At 30.7% G+C, this 22,007-nt stretch overlaps 2 protein-coding genes across 4 annotated transcripts in view; one reads left to right on the forward strand and one right to left on the reverse strand.

Moving 5' to 3' along the window:
* On the reverse strand, positions 1–21,753 carry LOC143064468 (aspartyl aminopeptidase-like). Of its 2 annotated transcripts, none has more exons than XM_076237308.1 (15): positions 21,660–21,753; positions 17,029–17,104; positions 16,186–16,274; positions 14,549–14,662; positions 12,902–13,027; positions 11,822–11,946; positions 11,165–11,252; positions 7,747–7,854; positions 6,774–6,851; positions 6,133–6,207; positions 5,680–5,837; positions 4,751–4,790; positions 1,889–1,990; positions 698–865; positions 1–176 (listed from the first exon to the last, which is right to left on the reverse strand). In XM_076237308.1, exons 1-15 carry the CDS (start codon positions 21,660–21,662, stop codon positions 129–131), a joined length of 1,398 nt encoding a protein of 465 aa, XP_076093423.1. In that variant the 5' UTR covers positions 21,663–21,753; the 3' UTR covers positions 1–128. The 2 variants fall into 2 exon arrangements, with proteins under 2 accessions (XP_076093423.1, XP_076093422.1); XM_076237307.1 differs by lacking the exon at positions 21,660–21,753 and adding an exon at positions 20,237–20,266.
* LOC143064469 (nuclear envelope integral membrane protein 1-like) overlaps positions 21,728–22,007 on the forward strand; it is a 27,523-nt gene continuing 27,243 nt past the window's right edge. For both annotated transcript variants that reach the window (XM_076237309.1, XM_076237310.1), the window contains exon 1: positions 21,728–21,872. In XM_076237309.1, coding sequence (XP_076093424.1) covers positions 21,791–21,872 — 82 coding nt within the window. In that variant the 5' untranslated portion in view covers positions 21,728–21,790. The remainder of the gene's footprint in view (positions 21,873–22,007) is intronic.

Raw genomic sequence — 22,007 nt, forward strand, 5'->3', positions numbered from 1 at the left:
CAGGATTTAATACTTTTATTTTGAAATCGAAAATAAATAATTATCAACACTATAAAATATGTCCATTGATCTGGTTACTCTTTATTATCAGGATTTCAATCCATGAGTATTGTCCACTTGATGATCTTCTAAAACTTCAATGAAGAAAAGACTTCTGGATATTTCTCAAAGAATCCCTATAAAATTGAAAAGCATTTAATGAAACAATGAATTAACACTTATTTTTTTTTACTGACTTTTAAAAATTCATTGTATAATCTTTAAGTTTGACTATCCTATCACCTAATTAATAGCATAGTATTCAGAGCCTCGGAAAATAGGCAGAGCTGCTACCTCATAGCACCATTGGTTCAAATAACTGTTGATAGAAGAAAATTTGCTGATGCAAATCTGCAGTTCTAACAAAAAGTTTGTGTAATGTGTGGTACTAGCCCTGTATAATATGTTATCCTATGAAAAGGTCTGTCATAAAATTTTCCCTTATTTAAGAATCAAGACTAATATTTATAGAATGATACTTTTTTTATTAACCATACATAATTGACTATCCAATTTAGGATAAAGACATTATCACCTGATAGGAGATGAAGGCATGAAAGTGATATTCAACTGTGTCATACAAAATATGAAATGTGAAATGTATTCAATACATTTTTATTAATTTTTCTATAATTTAATACAAAATCTTCTTACTTACCTTATACAAACAGATAGCTTGAGATACACTTGAAGTACAGCACATCTCTCTTATAGAGTGCATACTTAGTTGTGGGGCACCAATGTCTATTGTTGGTATTCCTAGTTTAGCTGACATGATTGGTCCAATTGTAGATCCACATGGTGAGTCATTCCTTACAACAAAATCCTGTAAAAAATATAATTGTACAATGAAATAATAGAATAATGACAAAAAAAACAAACAAAATTTGTTTCTTTTAACAAATTATAATAACTCAGATTTAAGAAAGATTAATTTATAGTTTATATTATCTTTGTATCTTTGTATGCTTGTATGAATATTTTAAGTGAGCGTTTCATTAGCATCTAAAGACTAACTTATTTAGTATACTTTTGCTGAGGTATCAAATTGTAATTGTGGTATTAAGTTATGTATATTGTATCAGGATGCTCTACAAAATTGAATAAATCTAACGTTTTGTATAAATTAGAAATATGTATTATCTATCCAAGCAGCCTTTGTCTTGCAATCATATTCTGCAATGTGTCAAACTATTCAATAGCTGTCTATTAAATGTGATGCACATTTTCTGTCTTTATCTTATACTATGCATAAAAAGTGTATACCGTTAACTTACTTTGATGTTAATGTGCAAATAAAAAAAACTCATTATATAAAAAAGTTGGTCTTTCTCTATAAATTAACACTATTAACCTTGCATATTTTATTACTTTTTTTCTATCACAGTTTTTCCCTTGCACTTGCACTGGGAGGTTGTCAAAGTTCCATTTTAGCATAGAAAACATATTCAAGTTTTTGTTTTTTTGAATTTGAAATGTCATGACTTTCAATAGTCAAGCAATCATTACTTATCTAATTATGCTGTCAACCACTTATTCTGGCCTTGGCAAAAAGAACATACAAAAAAGTAGAACATAATAATGCATAGCTGTTACTTTGTAAATAAGTAAAATTTTGAGGTAATTTTGAATCAAATGATTATTTTAGAACCCTTGTTCAATTTCTTGTGAATAATAAAAAAAAATGAATTTGAAGAAGGGAATATTTTGCCTTCTTTGTAATATTAACGCTAACCTGTATTGCATGTTTTCCAGATTTTAGGTTTATGCAGTTTACAAGCCTTGTAAAAAATTGTTTCACACATTTGTACAGATCTTAATCTTTTTAATATTTTCCATTTGCACATACCTGTAACGGACATCCAGATTTGAATGCAATCTCTCTAAGTATAGTAGTAGTTATAGCTGTTGTAGCATACCTCTGGTTGGAATTAAATTTTAATACTATTCCCTACAATGAAATGATAACAATCATAGCCAGTGATTCAGTAATAACATAAATTATAATACTATTCCCTGTAATATATCTGCTAACCCTCTTGTTTCGAGCAGGAGTTTTCTGTGCAAACGACAAAATTCCAAAAATCTTTAGCTTTCAAATCCAATTCCACATGGGAGTTAAGAAACTCCCCTAGCTATCAAATATTTTTACCTTGAATGACCAGCTTTTGTAATTCTCTGGCTCTTTCTATACTTTTAGAAGAAATCAATAAATTGATTGATTGATTGTTGGTTGCTTTACGCTGCATTAGCACAAAAAGGCTATATCGCGGCGATAGCTAATTCGAATATTTTTACAATTTAAAGCATATTTTTAAAATAAGACAAAAAGTCCTTCAATATACTAAAATTCTAGACTAAAGCAAATGGATTATTTACAAATAAAAATCAACAGTAAGATAACGTGATAAAAATTAAAAATGACTTAAATATAATAACATTTTTATATTCTATAATAAATTCCAATTTCTTTTAAAAATGCAACAATATTTGTAAATGGAACATCATTATATAAATCATACATATTATTGACATTGAAATGCTTCTTACGAATAATCAGCAAAGTCAATACAATTAATTAAAACATGTTTAATAGTATACTTTCAGTTGCAAGGTACACATTGTGGTTCATCTTCATTTTTTAAAAGATACTCGTGTGTTATTCTAGTATGACCAATACGACATCTAGAAATAACACACTGATCTTTTCTGCACATAAAACTATTAAAAGGTTTGCCTTAATTAGGTTTAATTTCATGTAATTTACTATCATCTTTTACTCCATTCATTTTTCAATATATTAAAAACATATTCTCTAATATTAGATTTAAAATCAGTACATGGTATATCACAGTTAGATAAAGGGTCACCCAGGGCATTCTTTGCCTCAAGGTCTACAGCTGTGTTCCAAGGATTCCAACATGACTCGGAACCCATAGAAATATTATTTCTTTCAGAAGAATTTTTAAATTCCTCATTACATATAAAATTTTGAGAATTGTTTGGTTTTTAATTTTAGTATTTTGTATAGCTTGTAAGCATGAAAGTGAATCAGAACATATAGTAAATTTGGATTTATCTGAAGAAGCAATAAATTTCAAAGCCAAAATTATTGCTTCTGCTTCAGCAGTAAAGGTGGATGCATTAGATGGCAAACGGAGAGTTGCAGCTCTGTCCCTGAAGACAGCAGCAGATGCAACTCTGTCACCATCTTTTGATCCATCAGTATAATCAGTTGAAAAACCTAGATAATCGGCTTTAATTTCAGCATAGTGTTAGAAATCAATAAACAATCAGCGACCATTAAAAAACTTTGGTCAGTATTTTTTATGTTCAATATATAAGTTATCCAAATTCAGTTCTGCTATGTCAACTCCAGCAAGATAGATGTCTTTGTCTGGTCCAAATGGCAGTGTTATAAGAAGAAATGGATAACTGCAATTCGAAATGTCATGCAGATTTGAATGAAATATTTACAATTTTTACAACCAAGTTCACTTGGCATTAAATGAATCTTTTTGTACATTATGTTCAATCAACTTTATGGTTTCTTCTAGTTGTCTGTACAATGTTTGAAAGCATGCTAAGTGTAAGACTTATCAAAATATGGAATTATGAGTTATGAGACTTAGAGGTATTGAAAAAGGCTACCGTACACCACATAGTATAGATCCTAACCATGATTTGAAGAAATAAAGGGTATAAATCAAAATAGTGATATAAGCTTCTTAGCTTAGCATGATGGAAAACAATTCTACATGATATCAGAGCTTTCTGCTAAATGGTTTAAGAGATGCGAGTTTACAATGTGTCATTCTCATTGCTATATTTTTTGGTAAAATACATAAAAAAGTGAACTCACAATTCCCCCAAAACTATCATATCAAACTGACAATATTGAATGGTCAATGGAATATCACAGCAATGTGTTTATGAAGAAGACAGAAGAAAGAAGCTGTTTCCATATCCTCTGAGACAATACTGAACATGTTATGAAGAAACTGTAATTTGGTCTAATCAAATGTTAAACATAGGAGATTTAGAACTGACAAATGAGTCATACCACATAAATCATTCTGATCAAAATATGAATTTTAAAGTGAAATGCAGAACGTTTTTCTTTGGCAACTTATCCTTCTGCAGACATGAAAAGTTCATGTGTTTGCTAATCCCAATGAGAAAAAATGACAATGTACAATGTTTTAGTCCGAGCAAAAATGAAGTAAGGGTGCACAATTACATGTGGCATAACACTGACAAGTTTAATCATATTCAAATGTGTCAACTGTAGGAGATTTATGAAAGACAAAAAACCAGGCCAACAGATAAATGTTAAGAAAAGAGCCAACTAATATGTCATCATAGAGACAGTAAATACTAAAATTATTGACTGCATTTATTATAGCTATTTTTGAAAAATCGACAAGAATGATAGATTAATCATTTCAATTTAAGAAAAAGCTGTATACATATATATATTTCGCAAATTTTTTTTTTTTTGTTCTTCCCTCGACGGGATTCTAACCCATGCTACTGAGATATGGTGACACCAAATCGCCTGCACTGTAGCCGTCTAGCTAGACCACACGACCACCTGGGCTTCACTAAAATCAATTATCAGGATACTCATCCAGTTGAAATATTCACATCAATAAAAACCTTGCAATAATTTCTGAATTCACAATACATAATTCTAAGATTCTATACAAACCTTGTGAAGTGTTGCTTGATGATTAGTTTCATGTTTGTCCCTGTATAAAAAAAAAAAGAATTTCAACAAAGCTTGACAATAAGCAAAAATAAAATAAACCGATTTCTCAATGACAGATACAAGATTAGAAATTGAAACTATAATGTTGAGAAGCAGGTTCCTGTTGAAACTTTTAAATTGATGGGCTATAATATTAAACAAAGATTTGCCAGAGGTCTCATTTTTTCTTTGCAAACAGTTCTTCAGCTGGTATCTAAGATATCTTCACTTAATAGTTTGCACACACAAATAAAATGTTCGTTTGTCATAAATCTGGGCTAATAATTTTCAATATTTGTTGCTGTTCGCTATTACATCTCATGCAACAACAAAAATGAAAGAACATGATTTATTTATCGATTGATGTTTGCTTAATTTACAGTGGCAAATAGAACATGCATGTTTAAAAGGACAATGTATATGGAGATCTAATTAATACTATGGTTGTAAAATGTGTGTTGAACATTTCTACTTTCAACTCTCATGAATCAACCTTTATCAATGCATACCATACCATACCTCACAGCTCAGTCATTTTTCTATTTAACTTGGTCAACTTGCTGAGAGAATAAGCAATATTCAGGCTTTCTTGAAGGCCGCACAATGACCTATTGATGTTAATTTATGTGTCATTTGGTCTCTTGTGGAGAGTTGTCTCAAATGGCAATCATAAGAGATCTTTTTTTCATATTTGATCAAAGTTTAAGTTACGATTATGGATTTTGATTGAAGTTTTTATCAACATAAGTAAACAGCTGATAACAATCAAGTCATTACTAAAATTTCCATGTGAATGCAATAAATAGATCTGAGATTTATTCCTGTCCTTTAGTGAATAAAAAAATTTGATTCAAATAAACAGTGTATTGATATGTATTGAATAAACTAACGAGTAATTAGGATGAACAGCATGAGCCTGATCAGCACTAATCATGTAAGACTTTGGAATGGCTTCTTCAAAAGCTGTCTGACTGCCACCACTACTCAGACGACGTAATACAAGTTCCTGTAAAGTTGATGCTGCACCCTGGGCACTCTGTGATCCAACCTGTTCAAAAAATTGTTTTACCCCTTAAAATTTATTTAGCAATAATACATATCAAATGATAACAACTGTTTGTTTAGTTCTCTTATGTCTATGATATAGCTGAATTAGTCCTTGAAGATATGAACATAGTGCTATGAAATAAGAATACTTTTTGAAGGCTTTGGAAAAATATTTAATGTGCTAGTCACAATATGAACAGGTTTTTAATTTTTTTTTCTAACATCTAGTATAAATGATAAATGGTAATACAAGGCAAGAATAGCAGAGAAGCCTCTATTAAGCCAAATATACTAACCTCTTCATTATCAAACAAACATATTAGTCTGATGTTAGGGTCTGACTTTAAACTACTATCAGTTTCTATCAACGCCTGGAATGAAAAAAAAAATCTTAAATTTGACTGTTATGAATGAAGGACAATGTTTGTAAAAGGACCTCACCATTTATGTCATACTATGAATTGAAGAATTGATGTCTCCTTCCCGTATCCTCATGAATTACAATTTTCGTGAGAATTGTTCCTTTTTGTCTAACTTTATAGGGTTATTGTTATTCACTCTGTGATTAAGACCTTCAAAAACTGATGATAGGAAGAACAACAATCAAAGAAACAGTTTCATCAGTAGTCATAAACCACAAGAGCTTAAAAAATAATGAACTAATATTGGATGTAATTTCAACCATAGGAGTACAATGCCAGTTTGTTTATTAATCAAACTGGGATAAATGAAATATTGTAAACATGTGCTTTCAATTGAATTTTTAGTCCAATATGATAAAATTAAAAGCAGCACCTAGTCAGGCTTTTACTTCATCTCCTCGAACATAAGCAACAATTTATGTGGATTAAACGACTAATTTACCAGGTTATAATTTAAAATGATACTAAACACATGTGTTTTGCCAATAGCTGACATGCTTTTCTAATTCACAAACCTCTACTGCTGTGTAGGCATTAAGAAGATTGTCAAGTCTTGGAGCAAATATAAATTCATCTAATGCACCACCTATAGCCTGCAAAGTGAAAAGTACATTATAAAGAATAAAAAAAAACAATGGCAAAAAGAAACTAAAAACTAAGTATCAATTGCTTTTAATAAATAAAATTAAAAATCATTAAACAAAAATAATATGCAATTTTAGAAAGTAAATTTGATGAGGCCTTCCACAAGTGTAAGCAATATTATTTGCTTAGAGTAAAAATAAGTCAAAAATAGCAATTCAAATCTCAATGAAATGACTGAAACCATTTCCGTAAAAAGAAACTTTGTGACCTAAATCCCAATCTACCATTTAGGTCATGAACTTGCAGATTAGGTCATTTCTGGCAAGTGTGTCTGTTTCAAGATCATGTGATGTGTTTTGTTTGCCAGTAAGTACCTTTGCCATCCAAAAAATCTAATTCAATACACCAATAGGCTGACATTAGGAAGAAACACCAAATAACTTGTTTAACAAATGTTTGAACTGACAATTAGCCTATTCAAGAGTTTTCTAATGACTTCTAATAGGAACACATGAAGCAGGAGGACTGATTTCCGATATTTTACTCTTAACTAAAATTAACAATGTTTTTTGCTTACAGAATAAAGTATTATTATAATTCCAAATAACTCTCTAAATGTTGGTCCACGGATCACCAAGTTTAGCTAATGTCTTCCTTTTCCAGCACTTTTATTAAGATATTGTTTATAGCATCACATAAATGTTTATTTCAACTTCACCTTAAACATTGTTTTTTGGAGTGGAATCAAAATGCAAGATTCATTTATTTTGGAACAATTAAACATTTTTTGCAACCAGAGGAGGTAGAAAATTTTGAGACTAAATGTTTCTATTAATTATGATAGATAAATTGGCCTTCCTGTATGACAAAATATCCAGTTGAATAATCCTTTCCTGTACTTACAGCTGGTTGAGTATCTGCTACACAAAGTTCAAAGTCCATCATCTGATCAGGGGAAATTTTCAGTTCATCACATATTAGCTTTACTAAGGCAGGCTGGTGTTTATCACACTGAAATAATTCAAATGTTATGTATGGTATTGAAATAACATGTTATAAAATTTTGGACATTGAGTTTTTTGGTAATTTAGCGATTTGGTCCAGTTAAAGACGGTAAAAAACAAGAATATGTCCAAAAGTACATGGATGCCCTGCTTGCAACATAATTTTTTATGTTCAGTGAAATGTTAAATTGGGGCCATAACTCTAATTTGGGATTAAAATTTGAAAGATCATATCATAGGGAACATGTGAGTTTCAAGTTGATTGGACTTCAACTTCATCAAAATCTACCTTGACAAAAAACTTTAACCTTAAGTGGGACAAACGGACAGACAGACAGACAAATAGACAAACCGACAAATGGACGTAGGCACAGACTGAAAAACACAATGCCCCTAGGTGAGGTATAATGACATAGGGGCATAATGAGTACTGTATGTCTGAAGCTGTCAATCTGAGAATTGTCCATATTTAACTAAGAGCTGGTAGACATTTCTATAATTTTGACATTGTTTGTCCCATTAGACCTTTTCAACAACTCTCGACACAAACTATTGACACCTACAGTTTACAGGAGAAACAGAGGGGTCCTATCAAAGATAAAAATCATTCATGTATAACATGCATGTAACAGAAACATACATTGTAGTACATGTGTACTACATATTCTATTTAACGATATTATAAAAAAAAAAAAACTATTTTGCAAACAGCTTTTCTTGATTATCTGTGGTTTCCCCTTTTTCATATAATACTTATCATATGTTACAAAAATTAGCTAGCATTTAACCTTCAAGTTAAAAAGAAAATCCATTCACATCCCAAACTATTGCATCTCTGATAATACGATTATCAATATCCAATTGTACAAGTTTTCAATGCCGGAAGCCTGCTTCCCTTGCCAATAGATGTCAGCTCATTTTTCGATTAATATCTTATATGACAAGTAAATACATTTCATCATCTCCAAAGTAACAAAGTTACGGATAGAAAATTTTAACGGGACCATCTGACCCTTTTCTTTTCTCTATTTTTGTGCCTGATTCTATAGTATTGGTCCATTTATGTCTATTCTGTAAACCCCATCTAGACTCTTATTCATTCTCAATCCAAAAATAAAACAATATTGTTATGATAAATAAAAAAAGAAACATGTTTGTTTTCCCCCCTTTCAATTCAATAATTGATCAATGACAATAAAATACAACCATTAGTAGAGACGACCACTTACATTTTACCTGTTGTAGTTGTTGTCAGCTGTAGGCGTAGAAAATTGTTGAAAAGGTCTAATAGTAGAACACTACACTGTAAAACCTTTTAAGATGTAGTAGGTGTGATTTTTTAAATTTGAATTTATTGTCGAAACAAAATGCACTACGCAATAGCTACATACCTGGGCAATATGTTTTAAAGCTAGAATTTTAGAAACTATACTATAATGCCTTGGCAAATGACCTTCTAGACCTTTTTTTTGCCTTTTTTATAATAACAAATCAATTTACTAGGGATGTCAAAAGATCTAAAAATTAATACTCGGATACTCGGTCATGATACTCGAGTACTTGCGAGTACTCGGATGAATCTTAAACATCTACTCAAAAGTTTAGAATTTAGATGGGATTCAGTGTTTTTATTATTCCCTTTCATAAACATATGAACAAAAGACAAAGTACTGTAAAAATAGCTTGGTCCTCTTTTTTTGTTTCCATTAAACAATGAACTACCGACCGGCGTTTCTACAAATAACCTATCATAATAGCAATTATTGTTTGTGCACATGTTCAAATTCCAATAAAATCATAAATATTTGCATATAAAGTTCGACAAAGTAGACAATATATGTATCATCTGTTCCTGAGGATTTGGTATTTTTTATAATACGACCATTAATTTGTCAGCAATACTTTTAGGCTTTTTCGTGTTGCTCAGTCTTACTTTTCTGTGTGTTTTTTTTTTTGCAGTATCGTTTGTCTGATTTTCTGTTTTTTTTTAGACATGACGTTGTCAGTTTATTTTGGACTTATTGGTTTGAATGTGGCTCTCTTACTTTCGCCTATCTTTAAATTGTAAATTAAACAATTATAGTTAAGTTTCAAATACAGAGTAATTGAATTAATTCAAATGTACATCTCATACCCATCACCTTTACATAGAAGTCTTGATTAACAAACAAAGGTAAGTTTTTACGGCTTGTGATGAGTTAATTATTAATCAATGAAAGTGTTGATCCTTTTCAAACACGGTTACAAATGTCTGTAATCAGTTGTATAGGGTTCACTGCAGGTCACTTTGATTTTGTTCTTGTTTAGAAATATGATCTGGTCAACAAGTTCAGACAAAAGACTGTTCGACTTTCTATTTTTTTTCCGACGTAGTCGGTATAGTTTCGGTTTGTGCCCTTTGAACTTAAGGACGCTTAACTATGGCAACAGAATACGCATGCTCGAAAATCCTTTCTGTGATTGGACAAAATGCTGTCATGGTGGGTGATTTGGTTGTGTTTGAAACAACGTCTCGTTAATTATATCGTGATGGAAAGCAAGTGAAAAACTATAAATATTTGACTAGATCTTACAAAGATTTATATTTTTATTAAAATAATTGTTTCTTCAATAGCTCTTTGCATCCGTGACAGCTGTTGTCGGGACAATCAATTTTTAATGTAAACATTGTTGTACGAACGTACATGACTTTTAGAAAGCACCTACGCATGCGAGATTTCCGCGGGGTTTTGGTGAATGTAAACAAAAAGATACGAGGACCGAGAATACTGAACACAAACAGAGAAAACGTTATTTAAATGGTATCTTTGTGCTTCTGAAGGTTATCGAAATGATAATTTTAAACATATACACAAATTTAAATACGTCGGATATCTTTTTTAAAGATAGTTCTTGTTTACAAGTAGTTCACATGAAAACTTTCCCTCAGAAGGAAAGGATGTTGCTGGTACTACTATAACAAATAGTAGCCTCAGGATAAACACATTTATGTTATTAATTGATTTTATTTAGTAATATGAAGGGAATATTTAACGGAAAAATGAGTGAAAATGTGAGGAGAAATATCTCAAGATGTATAACAGGCAAATGAGTATCCAGGTACTAAAACTGTACTCGAGTACTCTGCCTTCCGTACGAGTACCCGAGTACTAGTGTACTTGTTTCCATCCCTACAATTTACATTTATAAAAAGTAAAAATAAATCTTTGCTATAATATATATGGAGAAGTATGCAGGTATTACAACTTTAAGAATGAATTCTATGAAACCTTACAATACCATACAAATATATGGTGACATAAAACATAATTATCTACCTGTTTTTCGTGACTTTCAGGTTTCTTATCCTCTTCCTGTTTGCTACCTTGTAACTCTAACTGTACTGTTGTAGCTAGTACTGGACATCTACAAAATATTACAAACAAAAACAATAAAAACTTGATGCATTGACTATGTTTAGGTAAACAATCAATGTCTTTATTAATGTATCATTGGGTTACAGATTCATTGACATGAACCCAACATATCTTTGCATTCAGTATAGGTAAAACAATTGCTAACAAGTGATGCAAAGACCAAAGACTCAAATGGCCATGATGCAATAAATATGGTTTGTTTTAGAAAAGCTACCTAAATGGTAGTGAGACTAATATTTGATATAGTAGTGAGGATATATACTGATTTCTGCAAATAAGAAAACCTAAACAAAACAGTCTCCTATGGCTATACTAGAAATAACAAAAAAAATGTATACATAAATTGAGATGTACATCTTCAATATGCATATAAACATGTCTGTGGCCTTTTATAGCTGACAATACAGTATGGGTTTTTCTCATTGTTGATGGCTGTATGGTGGCCTAAAATTGCTTACTATCACTTCATATAGTTGTCTCAATGGCAATCATACCACATCTCCTTATTTTTAAATTACATGAAAAAATTTGCCCAATACATTAATGATTTAAACATACACTTGTGACTCTTTGTTTGGTCCAAACTTTTCATTATGGTCTCTCATCAAATGGATAGCTATATGTGGTACCCTAAGTATAGGTTTCTGTATATGAACCAAACGATGTTCTATACTTCCATTGTTCTGAAGAGAGAAAACAAATATTTGTAGAATAAAACACAACTGAAATTTAAAGTTATGTAGACATTGCTCTTTAGTAAACATATTATCAAATTCAATTATTTTTTAATGAATTGAAAATATTTGGTACAAAGGAGTAGGTTCAGTAAGACCCCTTTTTGGCCCCAAAATATAACAGTTTTACAAAATTGTTAAAATGTAAACCTTTAGTTATTTATTGGACAGTAGAATGCTTCTGCTACATAAATATGGGCTGTTTTTGACAATACAATGCACATATATCCGGTACTAGCACCATTAAGTCATGCTAAATTACTGAAATCCTTATAATTCTAGCATTTTAGTTAAATTTTAGACGGTTTTCGTGTAAAACGAAAGTGGCCGCATTCGTGTTCATCCTTAATATTGAAATGTAAGTTGTATTTTATGATAATACATAACATATATAAAGGTTGAGGATGAACATGGATGCGGCCACTTTCATTTTTACCAAAAACCATCTGAAAAGTTACATTTTTCGGCATATCAGGTAGATTTTTCATATTTGAGCTTGAATCGGATCGTTTTTAATGACTAAATCTGTTAAAATCTTTCACATAAACTAATTAATTCAAATAAAATAGACACTTAAGTGTTTAAAAAGAGGTCAAAATCTTTCGTCAGATAAACCTGAAATTTGAGGCCAAAATCGGTCCTTACTGGACCTACTCCTTTGTATTTTCAAGCTTATATTTAAATAGATCAATACACTTACTTATAAATTCAGAATGCAAATCACTTGATAAAAAGTTCTGTTAAACAGATAAAATGTTGCTAATTTGAGAATAAAGAAATGAATCAGTCTTTAAGTTTTGATACATATTTAATCCTACTAAACTTAACTTAAAACAGATAATTGCACTCCCTTATATTTTTAAAATATGTATCATAGGTCAAAATAAAGAAATTCTATCCATACCTTAACTAGAACTCTACCTCCAACAGTCAAGTCTCTGTCAAACCATGTATGCCAAATACCACCTCCATAACATTCCACACCGACCATGGCATAACCAGATTTGTTGGTCTTAGATTTAGGTTTTACCTATCAGTTTTAAAAAAAAACCACTATATGTTAAAGATAAAACTTTTAAATATCTGATGATGTAATCTTATTACATTGGTTGCAATGAATTACATTGATTTCCCAGTTAAATAAAAACCGATAATTTCACATGTGAAATAAACGTGGTTATTTCACTCTCTGACGTCATACAACAATAGGCGTTGTCAAGACGTCGATAACGTCGGATCAAAACAAATTGTCAATGCGTAGGAAAAAGATATAGTTCCTTACATTTTCTACATTAATTTCATAAAAAAAAGCCATTTGCCAATGTAATAAAAAGAATAACTAATCGCCGTATTTAAATATAAAAAATAAGACAACTTGTGACCGAACGCTCACGCGTTGTCTTATTTTTGATATCCAAATACGGCGATTAGTTATACTATAAATAATGACATAAGTTCTGCATTCCTTGTTTAAAGGTAAGAATCATGTTAAAAATTCTTACTTATTTTTAAGTAAAAACTACACAATTGTTTAATTCATACATAAAAAAAGCATAAAGAGAGAAGAACTTTGTATATATGCTAAATGATTCATGCCAATCATGTCAATCTCATATACATGTACCACAAATAATTTTATCACAAAACATGCTACTGCTCACTCATGATACCCCTGTCCAAATACTTGCCAGTTAACAGAAAGTTGTCGAGTGATTTATCAGAAAACATATCATACGGTTTAAATGAGTCAAATAAACACTGAAACCAAATTTCAGAAATCCTTGTAATGTAGTTCCTGAGAAAAATGTGCAGAAAATTTTCAACTTGAATGTCATGTGTAAAATGATGTAAGTGTTCAATAAAGAGGGAGTTGTTGAGTAATGAATCTGAAAATTGTGACGAAAAATATTCATGTGTCAGATGGACAGACAAAGGTGAATCAGTATACACCCACTTTTGAATTTTCAAAATTGGGGTATATTAAATTAGGAAACACTTCTGCTATCATAATTTCATGCTCAAGACATACAGTAAAAGGACAGAAAGTCACAGCACAAAAAGTCACAGACACCATGAAGCCATTTTTAGTTCTAAGCCACTTTAACAAATTGTTTTCCAATCAATTATTGGATCATTATTGGGGGGTTTTGTTTACGAAATATATTTTGTTAACCAAGTTGCTAAATATATATTAACATGATTAAAGTTCTAAGAAAAATATAAAAATGTTTTAAAAAATAAGTCTTGTCCTTTTTACAGAAAAATAATCTTGAAAACTGAATTGTGATTTTGTTTTGTCCTGTGACTTTCAGCTCTTACTTTTAGTCCTGTTTTTTTCTGTCCTACACATAGAGAATTACAACACACTCATCATAATATGAAGTTTAAGTATAGCAGACAGTTTTTAAAAGAAATAACACACCCAACTCACTATCACACACAAAATGTGTGCAGCAAAACTAAAATTTCTTAACATAAATGTATGATAAACTAGTGGTAACATTTATCTGTACAAGTTCTTTTACTACATTAAATTCTAATTTATACAAACCTTTAGACAAGGACTATCTGTATGAGCCCCAACAATACTAAACCCATTTCCTGGTTTGAAATTTCCTCCAACAGCAAAGGCAATTATGGTGGATTGATTTCTTGTCAGGAAATACTGAAATTTATTTATTTAAAAAGAAAATCATGTTAAAAAGTGTTTTTTTATTGAAATTTACAAATAAAATGTCATACCGTAATTGTATTGACATGGAAATTTGGTATGGACTGCAACTCTTTGATGTTTACTGTTAAATTTATTTATTGTATAGACACCTGTCTACTTATAAATAATAAGATGTGGTATGACTGCCAATCATGAGTGAATGAGACAACTCATACAAATATAATTTCTTAAAGAAAAGTGATTTGGATCAAATTAGGTACAAAACAAGAATGTGTCCATAGTAAACGGATGCCCCACTAGCACTATCATTTTCTATGTTCAGTGGACCTTGAAATTGGGGTCAAATTCTTATTTGGCATTAAAATTAGAAAGATCATATCAAGGGGACCATGTGCACTAATTTCAATCTGAATAGACAAACTACCTTGACCAAAAACTTCAACTTGAAGTGCGACAGACTGACAGACAAGCAGATGAATGAATGAACAAACAACAAATGAACAGATGCACAGAATGGAAATCATAATGCCCTATATCGGGCATTTAGTAATGTTAAATTTATGATGTCTGGCACTTTTTTTTAACTTGGAAAATACCGGTACAATTTTAATATAGTTAATATTTCTCCAGTGTTTCAGAAAGTTTTTACAAACAACTGTGTTTGTTATACAATAAAATAATTTTGGTTTGTTATATACCTTATCTAGAGGTTGTATTGCCCATGGTGTTTGTTATACTATAAAGAAATGTTGGTTTTGGTATATACCTTATCTAGAGGTTGTATTGCCCATGGTGTTTGTTATACTATAAAGTAATGTTGGTTTTGGTATATACCTTATCTAGAGGTTGTATTGCCCATGGTGTTTGTTATACTATAAAGTAATGTTGGTTTTGGTATATACCTTATCTAGAGGTTGTATTGCCCATGGTGTTTGTTATACAATAAAGTAATGTTGGTTTTGGTATATACCTTATCTAGAAGTTGTATTGCCCATGGTGTTTGTTATACTATAAAGAAATGTTGGTTTTGGTATATACCTTATCTAGAGGTTGTATTGCCCATGGTGTTTGTTATACTATAAAGTAATGTTGGTTTTGGTATATACCTTATCTAGAGGTTGTATTGCCCATGTTGTTTGTTATACTATAAAGTAATGTTGGTTTTGGTATATACCTTATCTAGAGGTTGTATTGCCCATGGTGTTTGTTATACTATAAAAAAATGTTGGTTTTGGTATATACCTTATCTAGAGGTTGTATTGCCCATGGTGTTTGTTATACTATAAAGAAATGTTGGTTTTGGTATATACCTTATCTAGAGGTTGTATTGCCCATGGTGTTTGTTATACTATAAAGAAATGTTGGTTTTGGTATATACCTTATCTAGAGGTTGTATTGCCCATGGTGTTTGTTATACAATAAAATAATGTTGGTTTTGGTATATACCTTATCTAGAGGTTGTATTGCCCATGGTGTTTGTTATACAATAAAGTAATGTTGGTTTTGGTATATACCTTATCTAGAGGTTGTATTGCCCATGGCTCTGTCTCCCTCAGTTCCTTGTAACCAGCAGCTACCAAAAGTTTCTTCGTCTCATCAACAACTGTTAAAAGATGTGTTACATTATTTCTCAAATTCTCAAATGGATATGGGGTAACCATTCATGACACAAAGTCAGTACATGCAGAGCAAAAAAAACACACAAAAAGTAAAAGAGCTGCATTTTTATTGCTGATCTTCACCTCAAAGTCACAGTCCATCATTAAGATTCATATATAATGTTGTATTTGATGATTTAATAAATTCAGAGTTACAAATTTATATCTTTATTTTTAACCACGGCAAAAATCATGAGAGGTTAATATAAAGATTAGGAACAGTGTCCTTGTACCCAAATATAGATTTTCCAAGGCATTTTCAACGTCAATGATGTAGGTTTGTAACGTAAAGTTAATAACCTGTTTCTTCTTTTTTCTTCTTGTTTTCAGTGTTTTTTCTCCTCTACTTTTTTAGTAAACTTTATTGAAAATTTCGACTTAAGAAAAATTCTGAAAATTAGCAACTGCAAAAGCACATGATATACATATGTATATAGTATAAAACAGGGAGCAGTTTTAACAGTATCTTGAGCAAATACTAGAAATATACAGAAGGATAAAAAGTCATATAATAAAGCAATTGTTGACTTTTGATATCAGTTGATACAACAAATACAAAAAATGTATGCCATTCACCCTTGCCCGTTGGCCTCGGTGAATATCTTATCGTTGGGATTTATAAAGCATTGTATCAACCTCATCAAAAGTCAATAATTGTATAATGTTAACCAGACACCTTGATATGCTAGAACAACTTACCATGAAATGGTGATGGGCACTTGTTAACAAAGGAAATAAACTGTTTGGCTGCTCCCAATACCTTGTCAGTGGCTGCCTGATGATTAAAGAAGTAGAAAATATAATTGTAATTAATGACTAGCAAAGATTTTATTAGTTCAACATGTATATTTATTGATAGATTTTCATAAACTTAAGCTGGATTTTTAATAGAAGTATTTCATCATGTCAAGTTCATTGGTGTAAAGATAAGAACAGGACAAAACAATTTTCTTCTGTTTTTGCATCTTAGTTGTACATGTTGTAATATTTTGAGTAGTTGCATGACATATGTACATGCTTCCTATTGTCTATTTGAATATCAGTATACATGCATGACAAGTAGACACAGTTTCTAACAAAAATGTAATTGAAAAAAAAATAATCGATTTAATATTTTAATGCAAGTGTGCCACATTGTCATTTCTAGATTGGTTGATTTTAGGTTACATGAATCTGGTGGCATTGAAAAGACAATGTTATGGAAAAGCCCAATATGTCGATTATAGTTTGTTGAGAGATTTCATTTGCTTTCAGCAGTTTATTCCTCTATTAAACCAGGTGATTTGACTTGTGCTGTTTAGTTTCAATTGCTGGATAGTGGGACAAGAGTGAAAAGAAAACCTGTAAATCAACCATAAAACATTTATGGCCAACTATTAAGAGTTGAATCAGCAAAATATTTGGTAGCAAACATACACCATTTATAATCTTAACAGCATATATACGGCAACGCACATAGACTAAGTGGTGAGGAAAACCAACAACACAAGGATTTTCTTGCAGAGAAATATCTTTTAGTGCTAAGCAAGATCAAGGAACTCTGCTATAAGATCCTTGTCAGAACCTAGATGGAGTTATCATATCTGAGTAGATGAACTCTTTGAGAGATTTTAATTATAAATTTTAGTGTTTTTCTTAAATTGCACTTTAAAAATTGTTTGATTGCACCAAGCATAAGTTTGATAATAGGTCAGATAGTTGACTGAACTGTTTAAGGAAAAAGAGAAAAAGAGTGGACTTTACAACCTTAGAACTGTTTATCTGTACTTTATGTGAAATTACTTTTCTACATCTACATAATACTTCTTAACTTCAATATGTTGAAGATTACAAGAAGGTACATACTACAATGTACTAGGGGGGAATTTGAAATCTGAACACATTTACAAAAATTCAAATTTGTTAATTTTTTCAAATTTTGTTTTTGTATATATACAGATATACATGTACCGTTAGATATGTTGATCTAGCAATGTATATATGTGGTTTAGCACCAGACTTAATAATTTCAGATTAGTGTGTTGTTGATTTAAATGATTTTAGTTCACAAATATGTGATACATGGTTTAGGTGTGGTAAATACTGAGTGAAACTAATTATTTTGTGCTTCAGCCTGATCTTGAGGGTTTGTTTTTGTTATACATCATTGTACATGTATATAAATACCATTTACCTTTTTAGTGGTGACACACCTACATGTATGTTTTCACTTTTCTGGTTTTTTTTAAAAATGACAAAATTTTCTTTCTAACATTAGCATCTTTCAGTTCACTGTCTTCAATTAAAATATTTTCTATATAGTTCCAGTATGATGTTCTTAGATTTTGTTTCACGTGATGTTTTGATGATTTGTTTTTTGATAATATGATTTATTCTCTGTTTTTTGTTGACTTAATTTTCGTATACAGTCCGTCTCCTTTTCTTCATAGTCTATTTATTTCTTTTTTTAACTAGCATGACTAGCCAATGAATATTTTGTTTTAGATTCAATATTTTGGATGGAATATTTTTGTCTGTTATTTGTTGTATTTTGATTTTGATCAGCAGCCACTTTTCTTCTGTGGTGTTGTAGGTGTCAGACCACCAATTACTCCCTCCAATTTAGAACGTATGTAAAAGTAGCCCTACTCTGACATAAAATAGTGCTTTTGATGTCCTTGTTTACTTAAACTAACCAACAAATTTGCAGAAACGAAACTTTTGGTGAAAGAGAAATATATCTAGACCATTTTGAGCCAAAATTTACTTGTCTATGAGTTTGCATTAAAAATTGAGGATTAATGCGCTCCATAGTATACTAATTTAAGATTTCCAGAAAACCAGGGTTTAGTTTTGGAGTACCTCTGTTTGAAGGTCAGTTGTTTTGTTAGAAGGCTTTGAAGGTATGCTGAAAATTGGCATGTAGAAAGCTGATACATGTACAATTCAGGATATACCTGGTTTGTATGAAGTTAAACTTAAGGTAAAATTTTTAGAGAGCTGTGAAAATTTCAAAATTTGGTTGAACAGACATGACAGATAGGGATTTTTAATTGGTGGTTTGACACCTGTAGGTTAGTTTCAGAGAAAAGTATTCATCTTTGAAATTTTTCACTTCTGTGCCTAATTTTCCCAATCTACTTTTTTGTATTGATTTATTTTTCTTTGTGTCTTAATTTTTCTACCCATTGTTATGTTCATTTTTTGAAAAATAATGTCATGATCTGATGTTCCAACACTAAGTTAAGTGTTTCTGTTTTGTACAAGTTGTAAGTGCAGGCTGCTTTCGATAAACAGACTATTGTGTTTTCCTGTCTTGTTGGTATACATGGTATATTTTATGTACAACCTGTTCAAGATTATGGTCATTCATGACATAAAAAAAGTTAGCAGTAATTTTGGTGCATGACGATAACATGTACTACCCTCATATTAAGGTTCCTCATAACCTATGACTGTAGATATAATTTATTATTGGGACGAAGTCCCCTATAACAGTAGAAAATTCAATAAAAAAAAAAAAAAAATCAGGGAAATCTGAAATTTTCATTGTACTATATAATGAACTCAAAATCGTTTAATTTTTTTATGTCATGTTTTGAATTCCCGCATCTGCGCAGCAATCTACAATTTACTTCCATTTTCCGTTCTCGTTTGTATGAACATGATGAAACTTTGACTAAAATATATATATTTATCAGTCTAGTATAAAATAGGAAGGAACGCAATACCAATTTCATTTTTAATAATTCCTTGATATGAAAAAACGTTACCTGATGATAGTGTTTCTTTGTTTACATTGCATATGACGTCATATCTTAAATAACGTCACAACTAAAATCCCTAACAGAACCAAAATCGGAAACGTTAAGGTATTTCCGCTTCATTTTTTAACAAATATTTAAGTTACAAAAAAAATAATTCATACAGACTTCGTCCCCATTGACAGGTAATGCCTGCCTCATATTAATATGGATAGTCGACCTTCCAAATGGATAGAAACGAGTGACTGTGGAAGAGCCAGATATAATTTAGGCACTGGCTACGGTTACATGGAAATGTAACAATAATAAAAATATTATTGTTACTGTTACATTGGAGACTAATTGCCGGAATGCAAAGTTGGTTATGGAACTGATTAATTACGAATGTAACAATAATTATTGAGGCTACGGTTACATTGCGTTATTGTTACATGAAAAACAGCAATGTATATGCTAGATTTATTAAACTTAAATCTTCTATAGTTTTTTTTGCTTATTTTTTTCATATGTACTAAATAATACTTGTAATAATGATAAAAAATAAATATTACTATTCAACAAATGGTGTTTAAATAGTTTTATGGTTTTGATGTCCTTAAATATACTACTTCAGATTAGTAGTGCCAAAGGCGAAACAATATAGTTCAATGGTTTGTTGTTGAGAACTCTGACTGAGAAACATGAGAAAAGTGTTCACTTTTAAGTATCTAACTGCACACCTAAATAAAGTGTTCACTTTTAAGTATCTAACTGCACACCTAAAGTCTATTACTGTCATTATACTTTGAATAAAGTTGAGAGTGGAAATGGATGAAGATATTCCTATTACCAATTTTGTTTTGGGTGAAAAATTTTAAACTTGGGATGCGTTTAAAATTGAAACTGAAACAATATCAAGGCACACATTTCATACAAACGCAGTTCTAAAAATGATACACCAAAAGCAAAACTTATGTATACATGTATCCATGGAGGACGTTATATAAAAAAAATTAAAAAATTGTATGTAATACCTGTATATGTATTGTAAATATAGAATAAATGTCTTCAACTTTTATTATTTAGTTAGTCCCATCGTACATTGCTGATTTTCATGTAAGAATAATGCAATGTAACCGTAGCCTCAACAATTATTGTTACATTCGTAGTTAATCAGGTCCTTACCCAACCATGCATACACCTTATCACTATTTGTCCGCCATTGCTGGAAATCACACAGGTTCCCGTAAAATTTTGACATCATAAAACAAAATATCTGACGCCACAATGGAAAAGTGATTGTTGTTGACGTCAAAAGTTCAAGCGGCCGGGTCAGCCGGGATTAGCGATAAGGTGTATTCCGGCATTTAGTCTCCAATGTAACAATAATATTTTTCTTATAGTTACATTTCCATGTAACCGTAGCCAGTGCCTATAATTTACCTGTTTACTGTGTGTGTTTCCAAATTCTAGTTACTTTTAACTGAGACACTATATCATGTCCCAAATTCAATAAATCTTTATTTTTTTGGTTGACTTCAAGAATAAATGAATGGAATTTGGTGTCTTTTGGTTTACATTTTTAAAATGAAATATTTGTAAACTCACCATGGTCTACTTTCTGTTTGTTTTAACCGTTTATGGTTTTGTTTTTATAATTTAAAATTAAAGCGCTCAGAAGATAAAGATTAAAGCATTTTTGTGTTTTTTGTTCCCATGCATTTTTGAAAATTCTGGAAATGGAACTTTCCCATTATTCTCTGTTATTTTACGGATTATTATCAGTTGTGACAACATCAAAAGACTGTTTCCCACCAGAATGTACGACAATCATACATTGAACACATTTATTGTCATTTACTAAATCTTCCTCTAGTTTCAGTTTTAATGATTTTGCAAATTTTATACAAAATGAAATATTTCAGTGACTATAGTATAATACAATATACATGTAAC

Source organism: Mytilus galloprovincialis, chromosome 2 (genome assembly GCF_965363235.1).
Source record: "Mytilus galloprovincialis chromosome 2, xbMytGall1.hap1.1, whole genome shotgun sequence".
Classification (NCBI taxonomy): Eukaryota; Metazoa; Mollusca; class Bivalvia; order Mytilida; family Mytilidae; genus Mytilus; species Mytilus galloprovincialis.